We start from the raw sequence: 15727 nt of genomic DNA, 5'->3' as shown, positions 1-15727 counted from the left end.
ACAGATGTTACATTCTACCCCCTTAAAGAAATTTCCTCCACAAAATTTGATATAAACATTAGACAAAAGAACCACCAAAATATAGTTCATTAATCTTTCGTTGCACACTCTGATAAAATATTTACCCTTAAATATTAATAATTATCATCTAAAAAAAACAAATGTTTATTTAATTATCAAGACCTACAGTTAGGTTTGTCATGTGAGGTCCCTAGCATGTTTCTAAGTTCTTGCATTACACTACACAGTTTCAACAACAAAAATCAAACAATCAAAATTTTAAATCGGACCATACTTACAGTAATGACTGAATGCTCGACAAGCCATGCACCACAAATTCTTTAACTTATCCCTGATACCAAGACTATAACGCCCCAATTTTTGGAAACCGAAAATTTAAGAAAAATGTTTTGCTTTTTTTTATGTAATAATGCAATGGTCTTATCAATAGACTCGTTCCAACCATACCAAGTATTAGACGACCCGCCTGAGCACAAACGTGAGCTTGTCTTAGCCTCCTAGTACCAGATGCAGTATGGAACCACCGTGAAAGAATCCAATTGAACCATTACATATAAAAAATTCTTTAGAATAAGTATTTCATCATTAGCCTTGCCTTAACCAAATTTAGCTCTAGGGAGTCAGCCTGCGCATGCACTGGTGTTTAATATCTTCATAGAACCAAGTTTGAAATTAAAGCATCCAAATGAAAAAAACCTTAAATTATTACTTTTCAAGAAACACAATAAAAACTTTTTTAAATATGATTCAAGCCTTGGGCGGGTTACAGACACAACACACACATATGAAACTAGAATAATTAAATCAAACTATGTATTTAATAAATCAAATACTAGTCTCAAACATTATCAGAGTTACATGACTTAATCAAATAAACAATTATCAAAACATTAAGTTCCCTCAAAGTCGTAAAGAAATTGTGACCCTCTTGGCGCCACTCTGAGCTTACGGTCATCACCCACCGGCCTATTCATTACCGGAAATATTAAAAATAGAGGCATAAGTCTACAACTTTAATAGGTGAACCAAACACGTGAGCACAAATATTTCAATCACCTAAACAGACATTGACACATTTTCAGATATCATCTAAATCATTCAATATTATAATATCATAATTAAGCATAATTTACAACTACACAACTAATCCTGCTTGCATTCATATTTCAGAAATAAACATGCTACAATGCTTCATGCTAATGAAATAACAATTTATGCACTAACTAAATATTACAATGATTTCTTTTTTATTTCTTATGTGTCACTTTTTCTCACACCCGAAGGTACACTCTCAGGTTCCTAACTTTGATTCATCCAATCCAATGAGGAGTATATTATGACATATATTTTATTAACCTCATTGAACTGAAAGAACCTGCAACCTCACCTCGAGGTCCTACTGGAGTGGTTCGTAACCGAGAGAATTCTTAGTGGTCCAGCGTGGAATTGATTCTTACTCTGCAGAGATTTTGGCCCTACCACCTAGAACACATGGTAGTCCGAGACCCCTACGATCAGAGACAGGGGACCAAGAGACGCCGCCACTCTCCAAAACAAAACAACGATCGTTCGGTCGTGTGTACCCTTACTTTCTCCAAAGTGGGCCCCAGTCTAAAGAACCTGTTCTGAATGGGTCATGGGTATTATTTAATTATTAGGCTCATAAATTAAATTACATGTAATCACCGCACACACTCGGGCTCACCAGCCCAATCTCCCCACTGGAGATTTCATAAGCAAGTATGTTTCTGACTCATCCAAATCTCACAGTTTACACTATGAGCCCGACCTCCATGAGGCAATTATGTGATTATGTGCATGGATATTTTTTCTGTCTCTGGTGCACCACAGACACCCATAGGTTCCACCGAACCCTGGCTCACACTGAGCCTTACACACATGCTCATATCATACATCATTATCACCATGTCATATGCTCATATTCACAAATAAATATTGCAACTATAGGCATTTCATGCTCATGCTTAAACAAGCAACAACATGTGTAATGATTCACTTTACATTGATCATGCCTTATAATATTCAATATTCATCAACATGCATGTCATATGAATGGTTATAAAACAAGGGAAACATAGAATACATTCAGATTGTATACATCCATAACCATACTGCATAATGTAAAATACATTCAAGCAATTATGCATGGCCTCATTTGTAAATATTGGGTCCTTGTTAACCTTTTTTTGAAAAATCCACCAAAAATTCTAGAGATCGAATTACACTTTCTTAGTTTTATTGATAATGACCTTATATCTTATGAAAATAATCCAAAAAATAGAACCTAAAAATTCATTGAGTAAAAATCACAAAAATTCTTAGACTAAACCTTGTTAAGAAAAAATATAAACTAGATCCTGTCATTTGCATAAATTTATCCTAGTTTTGAAAATTTCTTCAGGCCTACAAAAAAAGGTTTTTACAAAACCTTTTTTATAAGATCTTCTTATACTTATTACCTTTCACCCAGATTTTTCTCAATTTTTTTTTATTAATATTTATTGGATATTTAAAACTAACAAAATCATGGGTCAGAACAGTTCTATAAACAAGGCAGAAAACTAATGCTCTGTTATGAAGAATGTTTCAGCCTCAATACCACTTCAAACGAAGCGATTCAAGAGTCTAAATTCAATCTCTAGATGTGTAGAACACTCCAGTATTTTTATTTTAATTTATTGACTTTGATTTAAATGAGTTATTAATTTTTTTTAAATATATCAAGATAAAAAATAAGGGCAAAAAACCAAGATCCAAAATCATGTAAGATCCATCAAGAAAGATTAAGATTCAAGGTAAAGATTCATACAATCATGACTTTTTTATGCTTTAATCATGTTTATGTCATCATACAATAATTATTTGCTTAGATCCATATTAATCTTGCTAAAACAAATAACATACATCATCCAAGAATCTTAAAACCATCAAGAAATAGCTCGAACAAGGTTTCATTTATGCAAGAATCATAATAAACCTTAATCAATCATGAAAACATGTATTGTTTATACATTAACATGGAGTTTAATCATGCTAAATATGAAATAATCTATTATACATGCTTATATCAACTTTCTTTATCAAAAACAATAAAGCCCTAAAATATTTTTTAAAAACCTTCATTAAAATAATCTTTCGCATACAAAAACATGGATTCAAGCATATAACAAATTTTTAAATCATATAAAATCTATATTTTATAAATATAAACTAAGATTAACATATTAATCATGCTAGAACAATAAGATCTAACAAAAACATTAAAGAAACTATTCTCAAATCATTTTTTTTATAAGCTCATAAAATATCCTATTTTAAAAATTACTTTTATTTTTCTATTTTTTAACAACATAGATCGATAAAACTGTATTCTCTAGATTGAAAATTATCCTTACAGAGGTGTTTCAAGGTCTGATTCACCATTGGTTCATATCTAAAAATTGTCCCATGCATATTTCATGCGTTTGGAAAAATCGGTGTCTACGTGATTGCACTACAACAAAGCAGTAGATTAGCGACGACCACATTCCGTCGCTAATCCGTCGCTAACCATGTTAGCGACGGATTAGCGACAATGCGGCGACAGTATGCTTACGTCGCGAATATTTCGACGCTAACTGGCGACGGAATAATTCCGTCGCCAAGTCCGTCGCTAATTGCGACGGAATAACGAGCGCTATATTCCGTCGCCAATCCGCCGGTACTAAACGGCGACCACGGCGTGGCGACGGATTTAATTCCGTCGCTAAGCCGTCGCTAGATTAATATGAATAGCGACGGAATCATCCGTCGCAAAAACGAAAAAAAATCAAAAAAAAATTATTTAAAAATTAATTACCGAGAACTGTACAATTTATATTTCCTGTACAATTTATATTTCCTGTAAATAAAAAACAAACCACACAAAAAAATTCATATAACAAGTATCTATAATAATTAATCGTTCCACCTTAAAACTAAGAAGTTTAATTATTTACAATTCAACAATTACAATTAGGAAAAATAAAAAAAATAGAACTTCTTCAACACAGTCCTCTAATCATCGCCAAGATTTTGTGCGTCTTCTTGTTCATTGTCTTTATCTGTCCCTTCAGCTCCACTACCCTGATTATCGCTAGCAGCCTACACAAGAAAAGAACAGTCAGTATTGATAAACAAAATATAATGAAATAAATTACACACTATATGTGATTCTATCATGTGCTCATGTGTGATCTAAGGCAATAAAAAAACTCTATATGTGATTCTATCATGCTCATATGTGTGCTAAGGCAGTCAAAAAATTGAATATGTGATTATAGCATGTTCATATGTGTTCTAAGGCATATAAAAAAACTCTATATGTGATTCTACCATGCTCAGATGTGCTTTAAGGCAGGCAAAAAACTATATATGTGATTCGATCATGCTCGTATGTGTGCTAAGGCAGTAAAAAAATTGAATATGTGAATATAGCATGCTCATATGTGCTCTAAGGCAGGCAAAGCCAAAAATTTTATATGTGATTCTATCATAAATGATATATAACATGTTCATATGTGTTCTAAGGCAGTTAAAAAACTCTATATGTTATTATAGCATGTTCATATGTGTGCTAAGGCAGTCAAAAAACAGAATATGTGATTATAATATGCTCATATGTGTTCTTAGGCAGTAAAAAAACTGAATATGTGATTATAGCATGCTTATGTGTTCTAATGCAATCAAAAAAACTTTATATGTGATTCTATCATGCTCATATGTGCTCTAAGACAGACAAAAAGTTAAATATATATATATATATATATATATATATATATATATATATATATATATATGTGATTCTATCATGCTCATATGTGTGCTAAGGCAGTAAAAAAATTGAATATGTGATTATAGCATGTTCATATGTGTTCTAAGGCATCTAGAAAAACTCTATATGTGATTCTACCATGCTCAGATGTGCTTTAAGACAGTCAAAAAAACTATATATGTGATTATACCTGAGAGGGACCTGGAATCGAAGATCCCCTATCCTGAACAGCGGCCTTGATCTCATTTCGGAGAAAGGGGGCGACGGTGTATTGGAAGTAGTTATTCAGTGATTCATTAATGATCTCGCGTACATCATCACCGGAAAGAATAGTCGGCTGATTGGAGCTTATGTCGGCGCAAGAAGTTGGTGAGCCGTAACTGGAAGAACCAATAACTGGTGAAGTGTTCATATTACTCCCAAACCCGAACACGCGACCTTTTTTGGGTTCACCTGCTGCAGTCACCCATGCTGTAGGATCAAATGATGGATGCTGAGTAGCGTCTTCGCCATATCGCTCTACCATTTGTTGCTCATATGCCTCCTACAAAATAATGTTTAAAGTATTCATTAATAATTAATGATAACATTATGATGACTTGCATATATATTGCAATGATTATTAATAGAATTAATACATACCGTTGTCGTTCTCGCCTTCTCTGATACGAAGACTCCCGTGGTCTTCCGTTTATGTGTTTCTACAAACACATCCTTATATGGTACACTGCCTCCTTTTTCTGCTTCCTGCGAAGTTAAATGACAAAAGATTTAGTACACAAATTTGCAACAATACTTATAAAATTAATATTATATATTGATGAGTTACCATTTTCTTTAGGTGGCTCCCAAATGTCTTAGATCCACCTGTGTGTAGATGGGCTTCGGGCATCTTCGATCGATTTTGTGAAGCCTTCGCAGAGCGATTTTTAAATGCATCTCCCGCCCACATATCGCACATTTCATCCCAGTAATCTCTCCTGATAGTAATAGGACCATGGCCCTTCCACAGTAATGGATCATCTACTACGCCAGATGCTTTTTTTGCTGCAGTCTTCATAGTGTGCAGCATGTCTGCAAATCGATTGGCAGCCACCTTCTGCCACACCTTCCTTGCATCATTTTCTTCCACCGTAGTTGCAAAGCGATTCGAAGCCTACAAATATTTTCAGAAAGTTAATAGACATTGCTTAAATAAATTAAATATGAAACACATTAACTATGAGGAACAACTGTATACCATGAATGAGGACCACAATCTGTCTAATACCTCCTTTGGGTACTCTTTCCATTGAGCAACTGGTCCTAGTAGATGTTGAAGAAGTGAATTCCTAATCTCCCGTACTACTTCTTGTGGCTCAAACCTCGTGCTGCACATGAATTGTTACACAGTAAATATCAATATAAAATATTTAAAAGATATGCAATAATTGAAAACAAAATACTTACGGTCGATTATCGATATACACTATTCGAATGAGTCTTCTTGTGCCAGCCTGAGAAGACCCTGTTTCCTGTGTTGGCTGTTGACTTGTGCGATCAACTGGTGTAGGTGGGTCGTGTACAGGCGCAACATCATCTGTAAAAAAATACACACCAAGTTCTCAGAATGTGCATTTGAACTAATCAAGCATCTAATTAGTTATATGATATACCTATCACAGGAGCCCATGAAGATGAAGGTTGAGCCTGGATACTACTGGATGAGCGACCACTATAACCTCCACGAACCATATTCTAACAAATAACATATGTCATACAATACATTCAAATAATTCACATCAAGTATTACAATGCATTCAAGTCATTCACATCAAGCATTGCAATGCATTCAAATAATTCAAATCATTGACATCAAGTATTGCACTAATTCAAATCATTCGTTAATTGCATAAATTATAATACATTCAGATAATTGAAATCATTCACATCAAGTATTACAATGCATTCGAATCATTCGTATCAAGTATTACAATACATTAAAATAAAATTTTTAATCATTCACACCAAGTATTGCAATACAACTCACATCAAGTATTACAATGCATTTAAATAGAGGTTTGTAGTATAAGATTTTGCTCACTAGCTTGAGAATTCTTCCTCGTCACTAGTTTGACTTTCTTCTTCTTCTTCTTCTTCTTCTTCTTCTTCTTCTTCTTCTTCATTGTTTGCCCATCCACTTGGTACATCATTTGGATCACATTCCTCTATGAATGTTTCATCAGCCAATGGAGATATGACATGCATATCATGTGCAACATCATGACCATAAGCGAAGTCACAGACATCATCTGATTGATAGTAATCACTGTCTTCAGCTAACTCATCTTCTTGTAACTGATCATACTCGGGGTATAGTTTGGATTTCACCTTGCAAACTGCCCACCATTCATTTCTATCTGACTTTTTTATACTCGGATATGAAGTATAATAAACTTGTTGAGCTTGCGAGGCTAATATGAATGGTTCATATGTTCCAAACCTGGATTTATGATTCACCTCCACAATGCCTGAAGCTTTGTCGAGTCTTGTTGCAGTTGGATCAAACCAATGACACTTGAATACCGTAACCCTGTTATTCATGCCTAAGTAAGTCAACTCCATTATTTCCTCTATAACACCGTAGTAATCATGTTCATTTTCACCGTAGCTGCTACCCTTGACACACACGCCACTATTTATCGTTGATTTGTTTATACCGTAGTCTTTTGTATGGAATCGATAACCATTTACGATATACCCGTTGTAGCATTGCACAACTTTGGTCGGACCATTTTCTAAATCACATATTCCTTGATCTTTAACATCACCATGGCGAACCTACGCACAGACATAAACAATTATTGTGATCACGATCAATTAAGTAACTTAGTGTTGTTTATAAGTACAAAATTTATGTTAGCTTCTTTACCAACTGTTTCAACCACTCCACAAACTTAGTTTCACGTTCTTTTTGTACTTCTGCATTAGTGAGATGTGAAACTTTGCTTTGCAACTCCAGATCAAATCGTCTGCAAACCACAAATACTTATATTACCGAGCCATGTATCCACATATAGAACATAAAAGGATTTATAATTGAGTTGCATATACATATACTTACTCGATGTATGGGTCGATCGCTGAACAATTAAAAAGAATATAGATGTGTGTTGCATCTTGCTCTCGATCTGTCAATAGCCTTGATCGGCAACTACTAAATGCATGCCCAAGTCATTGAAATATCGACAGCTTGTCAGCTACAGTTACTTGTTCTCCATCATCGTTACGGGGCGGGCATGTGTAACGTGTTGAAATATGAGGTTCGAAGTACATAGATGAGAAATTTGAAATCTCTTCTAAAGTGTACGCCTCACAAATAGAGCCTTCTACTCTTGCTTTATTACGAACCTTTTTTTTTAGGTCGAACATGCATCTGACAAGAATATACATTTCAAATTTTAAATATCTGTCATTAAAGAGACAAATATAAAAAAACATTATACCTTTCAAATGGGTACATCCATCGATATTGCACAGGGCCACCAACCCTTAGTTCATATGGCAAATGTATGATCAAATGTTCCATAACATCGAAAAATGCTGGCGTAAATATCTTTTCTAACAGACAAACAGTGGTGATGACAGAGTCCTCGAGATTCTTTACATCTGATACAATGACCTCCGATGCGCACAATGTTCTGAAAAATCCGCTCAACTCAGACAATACCCCCCATATAGGTTTGTCTAACATATCATGGAATGCTAGGGGTATCAATCGTTGCATAAAGATATGACAATCATGGCTCTTCAACCCATATAACTGTCCATCGTCAATCTTCACAGCCCGAGCAATGTTAGAGACATATCCATCTGGAAATCTCAGTTGTCTCAACCATTGACATACATGTTTTATTTGATCAGGTCCGAGCACGTACTTCGCCTTTGGTTTCAGTACTTTGCCATTATACTCTTTGAGTTCCAATTCTGGTCTTTTACATATTAATTTTAAATCCATACGGGCCTTCGGATTATCCTTTGTTTTTCCTTTAATATTCATTACTGTATTGAACACATTATCAAACACATTTTTCTCTACATGCATCACATCCAAATTATGTCGTATCAATAGGGTCGGCCAATACGGTAGTTCCCAAAAAATAGATTTTTTCGTCCAATTGTGTTCCTTCCCAAATCCACGGAAGGGTGTAGGACTGCGGGCATCTGTTAATACATCTGGAAAGTATCGCAATCTTCTTAAAATCTCTATGCCAGACAATCTTGAGGATGGACCTTCCATTTCAGTTGTGCCTGCTGTAAATGCATTCTTTTGACGTCGGAACGGATGATCGCTGGGTAGAAATCGACGATGGCAATCAAACCAGCAAGGCTTCCTTCCATGCCTCAATCTAAAAGCTTTGGAATCCTCCATGCAGTACGGACAAGCCAACCTCCCATGTGTGCTCCAACCAGATAACATACCATATGCAGGGAAGTCACTGATTGTCCATAGAACAGCGGCCTTCATGTTGAAATTTTGTTTTTTGTGGGCATCATACGTGGTAACACCGTCATCCCACAGTACTTTTAATTCATCAATCAATGGCCTTAGATATACATCAAGATTTTGGCCAGGTGAGGTCGGACCAGGGATCAACAGAGACAAGAAAAGATTTGGACGTTTCATACACAAGCTTGGTGGAAGGTTGTATGGAGTTACAAATACTGGCCAGCATGAGTATGGAGTTGATCTACCCCCAAATGGATTAAATCCATCTGTACATAGACCGAGTCTAACATTTCGCACTTCCATTGCGAAGTTCTGATGAGTACGATCAAAGTGCTTCCAAGCTTCAGCGTCAACAGGATGCGTGATCTTGTTTTCATCGTGTCGAACTTTATTTGCATGCCATCTCATGTGTTTAGCTGTCTTTGAAGACATATACAATCGCTGCAATCTAGGAGTGATAGGAAAGTAGCGGAGCGACTTGTATGAAACTTCCTTTGATCTCGTGCTACCATTGCCTCTTGTCTTTGGCTTGAACCGAGGATGCCCACATGACGGGCATGATATGTCGTTTTCCTGCTCCTTGAAATACAACATGCAGTGATTTGGACAAGCATCAATCTTTTTGTAACCCATACCTAGAGCGTTGACCATAACTTTCGCACGATAGAAATTTTGTGGCAATTTCTCATCTTTAGGCAACATACTCTTCACAATCATGCACAAACGGTCAAAACATGATTGACTCAAATTATACTCGGACTTCAAATTCATTAGTTGAAGAACTGCAGATAAGATAGTGTGACTCTCACAACCGTTCCAAAGTGGCTCATCAGCATCTTTAAGTAAATCATAAAATCTACTAGCTGCATCGTTTGGTGATTCTTCATCTACGACAGTTCTTACATCACTAGAACTCATAGCAGAACCCAGTTCTATTCCTGCAGCATCAAATATCAAATTCGTATATGGATTATCGTGCACCACATTCACCCGTGCATCAAAATCGTTTCTAAATTCTTCTCCATGAAATGCCCAGTTCTGATAATCACTCACAAAACCCTTCCTGTATAGGTGATGTCTAACGCCATGAGGTTCTACAAATCGATTATTCTTACAAATCTTGCAGGGACACCTAATCCGACCTGTGGGATCTACCGTACTGACACTCGCCGTTGCAAATTCAATAAAACTATCGACACCATCCATATATTCATGCGATAACTCATTGTCCACTATCCTGCGGTACATCCATTCACGGTTTGCAGTCATTCTGTCTTATGATGTTACGAATAGTATCCTAACGAATTAAGAAAAAAACAATCAGAATGCGACGATGAAGAAAATATCAAATTTATCATGCAATATACTATGTCAAACAATAACAAGAATTTTGATGCATGCATTGATAACTTAATATTTTCATGTGCAAACTATTAATGACATGATACAATCATTTGAAGCATGCTTTTATTATAAAATTTCACATGGAAGTCAAAATCAAATTGAAAGTAACTACATGCAAGCGTGGATACAATTACATCAAACATTGCAATACATCATAATCATTCATATCAAATAAATGGCAAACATGTACCTGCAGCAAACACACTTCAATATCTCACTAACTACTACCATGCTTAGCATGGACTCCGTACTCCAAAAATAAGAACACTTCCATATTTCTACATTAAAATCATGCTCAGCATGATCTCCGAACTCCAACAAAGCAGTCCTAGATATCAACAACTAAGTGAGTGTGTGAACAATAAAGTGTTGCATTCAATAAATTAAATAACATGTGATACGTTTGCATCACTTACTCACCACGGGTATTTATCCGATTTGCATTGTTTTTGTCATTTACTTACCACAGGTGGCCGAGCACGAGTTGGTTCCGTTGAAAAATCTGCACAAAAACAAAACAAATTAAGTAACAAACTAACTAATCATGAAACAAGATGAAACATTAACTAAAAAAATTAAAACAAATTAAAACAACTCTAACTAATTGAAAGAAGAGAAAAGAAAAATAGTATATATGTTAAGCCAAATCTAACTAGAAGATGCTAATTTAACAAACCAGCTATAACATGTTGAACCAGTCGACTAACATAAAGTCATAGACAATTTCTAATCTGAACTACTTAGCAAAGGAATAGTAAATCAATCAATTAGTTTACTAGAAAAGATGTGAACTCCGTTTAACCACCACTATCATAAAGAATTCAAATAGCCCTAATCTAACTAACTGATTGTTAGAACATTAAATACCAATCTATCTAAGAAAAATATAATTATAAAAGACTAATAGATTGAAATACTCTAACTAACCAGATTTCAAGAAAACAAATTGAAGTAAAACTAACTACCAGTAGACATTAACAAACTAACAAATTGATAAAAATTTATGAACTACTCTAACTAGAACAAACTAACAAATTGATAAAAATTTATGAAATACTCTAACTAACCACAGTTGATTAAATCTCAACCTAGCCAGTTGATTTCGATTTGAATTTTTTTTTTATAATTAAATTTTTTTTTGAATTTTAAATCTCAACCTAGCCAGTTAAACCACCTGCCTTTCCGGCAGGGAAGGGGGTTAAACCCCCTGCCGGAAAGGCAGTTCCGGCATGGGGGGTTGACCCCCTGCCGTGCCTTTACGGCAGGGGGGGTCGACCCCCTGCGTTTTCGGCAGGGGGTCGACCACCCATGCCTTTCCGGCAGGGGGTCGACCCCCCTGCCGGAAAGCACGGGGAGCGGCGGCTGGCGAGGTCGCCGGTGGCTGGCGCAGTCGACAGCAGAGAGGGGGAGACCTGGAGCGAAGCTCGGGGGCCACTGGGTCGCCGGAACTCAGAGCGAAGGCGAAGAGGTGGCTACAGGGAGGATCGTCGGTCGTCGGCGGCTGAGGACGCCGGTTGCGAGTCGCCGGCGAAGGGGAGACAACACCTCCCGGCAGCAGCCACAGAGGAACAGCAGGGAGGAGGAAGAGGTCGGCGGCGGGTCGCCGGTGCTCGGAGTCCCTGGCGCAGCCGCTAGCCAAGCAGGGAGGTCGGCAGCGAGGATCGTCGGCGAGGCGGCGGCCGGACGGTGGCGAGAGCCGACGGGCGGCGGGAGGGAGAAGGCGGCGGGCGGGAGCAATACAGCGAAACAGGAAAAAGAGAAAGAGGGATGGGATTAGGGATTTACGCGATATTTAGCGACGGCTTAGCGACGGAAACATTCCGTCGCTAAGCCGTCGCTAAATCAAAATACAAAAACCGCGACGAAATATATACTGTCGCTAATTCGTCGCTAATTAGCGACGGATTAGCGACGATAGAGTTCCCTCTCTAAATCCATCGCTAAAATGGTGTTCTTGTAATAAAAAGTAGCGACAAAAAATTTAGTCGCTAATCCGTCGCTAAGTAGCGACAGATTAGCGATAAAATTTGTTTCTTCGCTAATCCGTCGCGAATTAGCGACAGATTCTATCTCTAGCTAATATGTCGCTAATTAGCGACGGAAAAAATCCGTCGCTAATTTCCGTCGCTAATTAACAATTTTCTTGTAGTGTTGATCTACCTACCTTAATCGAGTTTTCAACCATAGATCGGCCTTCATTCTCCTACTTAGCACCTTAAAAGAGCTCCAATGGCTGCTGAAAAAGGTTCAAGAAAGAAAAAGAAAAAAAGAGTTAGAAATAAGAATAAGAGAGAACTATATATATATATATATATATATATATATATATATATATATATATATATATATATATATATATATATATATATAATCCACCAAGGGTGGGGGCATCCCCCTACTTGGAGTTCCATCCCAGCCGAAACTCTCTAGGGTTGATCCTTATGAGTCCTAATCTAAGGGTATTGCAACTATTTTTTTAATTAATTAATAAATTAATTTAATTATCTATTATTTTAATCTTAATTAATTACTAATTAAAAACAAGTATAAGTTTACAAGACAAATTCATATTTTTGGTGACCTTATTTTATAAAATATGTGAAAAATAGAAGAATGCCTATAAAATCACGAGATTTTGACTGTGGTTACCTGTACCTGTCAAGAATACAAGCAAACATACCATTTGTAAAAATAATGAATATAAAAATAATTAACAATCTTTTACGAAACCCTTTCCTAATAGAGTTTCAATCTAGAATATGTAATCTGTAAGATTTTAATCCAATTAAAGTATTTATTAGAATTTTTATAAAACATTTTTGACAAAACTCTTTTGACACAATCTAATATTAGGTATTAAGATTCACTTAAAATTTTTATAAAATATTTGGAGTCGTTTTTCATAGGCGTTTATAATATTTATCAAAGATGAGTCAAAATTATCCTGTAAACAAGGCTAGAAATTTGGGATATGTTAAAATAGGCATAACATCAACAATACGGATCCAAAATGAGTGAAACAAGATTCTAAATTCAAAATCAAGCTGTGTAGATAATCATGGTAATTTTATTTATATTTTACAGATTGGTATTCATAATGTTATTGATTTGTTTTTAAAACTGTTTAAAAAATAATATATCAGACATCACAGCTTTAGGTTTCTCAGAAAATGATTTTGTAAAACCCTTTTTAAGATTATAAAATGTTTAGAATCTTATTATTTTCAGTTTATTCTGACTTAATATGGATTAATACATGAATATCACCATAAAGAATCATATTCAAACACCAAATCCAAAACAACACTGGATCCAACTCAAGTTTGAATCCGAAACTAACTCAATCCAAGATCCATAATACAAATGTATACAAAAATCGATTGTTCTCTTGTTTTAGACACATTTTAAATTTTATAATTATTCTTGAAATTTTCTTAATAACTCGAGTCTTAATTTCATAATAACTCAAAATCAAGAAAATCAAGAATTTCAAGAAAACCGCAGATGTTACATTATCTGTCTAAAACCAACACTAAGTGTATCCATATCATAAGAAAATGTAATTGATGAAGTTGTTGTAGTGGGATGACTCTGTATGAAAATAGCTCTGACACGTGGTTGTAGGCCAACCATGGAAGGACTAGATGCAGCTAATGCACGAAAACAAAGAGGTATAGGCATTGTGGGTGGTCTAAAAGTAGGGACATATCACCAGTAACATTTAGAGGCATATGGCCTTTCTTTTCACACATTTGGCACACAAGATTGAAATTATTTTGGGGTGTGGGTAAGAAACATGCACCTCAACCACTACAACCAAAATTCCGTCCACCGCCCTGCCTCTTCCTCCAAACACAGAGGATCTAGTATATCCTTGGGCAGCAACCAGCACTACATGGCTAACTTCATTCTTTTGAGGTTGTGCTAATAAACCGAACATGGCCTTCAAAAGGTGAGCATGGAGTCATACTTGTATACACGGTGATAAACATATTGTATTCTGCCCCTAGTCCTCAAATAGTTTTTGTGCATATGTCCTCCTCAGACAAGGGAGAACCAATGGTTGTCAGTTGATCCACGATAACCTTTATCTTGGAAAGATAGCCAACAATACAGGAATCACCTCTCTTAAATCTGCAAATTCGGCTTTCAATCGATATACCTTTGGAGTAAAAATCTCTTAATTCTAGTGGTGCAAGACATCCCACAATTGCTTCGCAGGAATGCCAAATGGGATATGCAACAGAACTTCACGTGAAAGAGTGGTCATAATGAATGCAACCACTGTTTGATCATCTTTCGTCCAAACAATAAAATCAAGGTTGCAAATTTGGGATTCCACTGCCTTTTCTAAACATTTTTTTTGTACTGAAGTTGTTTGGAAACAAATTCCAAAGGTACATGGATTGACCTGCCAAGATATCCTATTAAATTATAGATGCACAAGAATGTAATGATTTGCTTTTTTCAAGTAGTAAAATTTGTGAAATCAAGTTTTTCGATGACGAGATGGTTGAAGAAAGAAGCATTGAGCCCAGCCATTATAGGAACCAAAAAATAGAAAAGACAGGAATGAGAACAGATAAGAAAAGTCAAAAACAAAATAAGACAGATTGCAAAACAAAGAACGAGTACCGAAGAGGGATGAAATATCAGAGGAACAATAACGCCTTCCTTTTTTTTTGGTAGGCAAGGACGTTTGTCAAGAAAATGACATCAGTAGAATGTTCTTCCCCCTTTCTTAAAAGAAATTATATATATATATATATATATATATATATATATATATATATATTTAGAGAGAGAGAGAGATAAACACAAATCAGATCTCAATATGGTATGATTTGATGCAGAAATAGGAATGTAAAACTATATCTGATGATTTTTCAATCAGATCTTTAGAGAAAACAATAAATCTAAATGATTGTGGTGGAGAAAAGATGGATCTGATCTGATTTCAATTAGATCTGCGAGAAAGGTGACAGATCTAAAAGATCTCG

General features: G+C 35.8%; 1 protein-coding gene across 1 annotated transcript; it reads right to left on the bottom strand.

Moving 5' to 3' along the window:
* Positions 1–3864: 3864 nt before the first annotated feature.
* On the bottom strand, positions 3865–5255 carry LOC149828714 (uncharacterized). Its single transcript, XM_090016942.1, has 2 exons — positions 5025–5255; positions 3865–4164 (listed from the first exon to the last, which is right to left on the bottom strand). Exons 1-2 carry the CDS (start codon positions 5244–5246, stop codon positions 4078–4080), a joined length of 309 nt encoding a protein of 102 aa, XP_089873068.1. The 5' UTR covers positions 5247–5255; the 3' UTR covers positions 3865–4077.
* Between the last annotated feature and the right edge of the window lie 10472 nt (positions 5256–15727).

This window comes from Nuphar pumila, chromosome 9, assembly GCF_984573655.1.
Source record: "Nuphar pumila chromosome 9, dmNupPumi1.hap1.1, whole genome shotgun sequence".
NCBI classification, from domain to species: domain Eukaryota; kingdom Viridiplantae; phylum Streptophyta; class Magnoliopsida; order Nymphaeales; family Nymphaeaceae; genus Nuphar; species Nuphar pumila.
Note: the sequence above shows the minus strand (reverse complement) of the source record. Positions and strands in the feature narration are given on the sequence as shown.

What these genes read in the sequence shown, in the direction of transcription:
- LOC149828714 (XM_090016942.1), bottom strand. Translation starts at nt 5,246, where the DNA reads ATGAACACTTCACCAGTTATTGGTTCTTCCAGTTACGGCTCACCAACT. An exon ending in CGATTCCAGGTCCCTCTCAG is followed by an intron (nt 4,165 to 5,024) that starts GTATAATCACAT and finishes TTTCTTGTGTAG; the next exon opens with GCTGCTAGCGATAATCAGGG.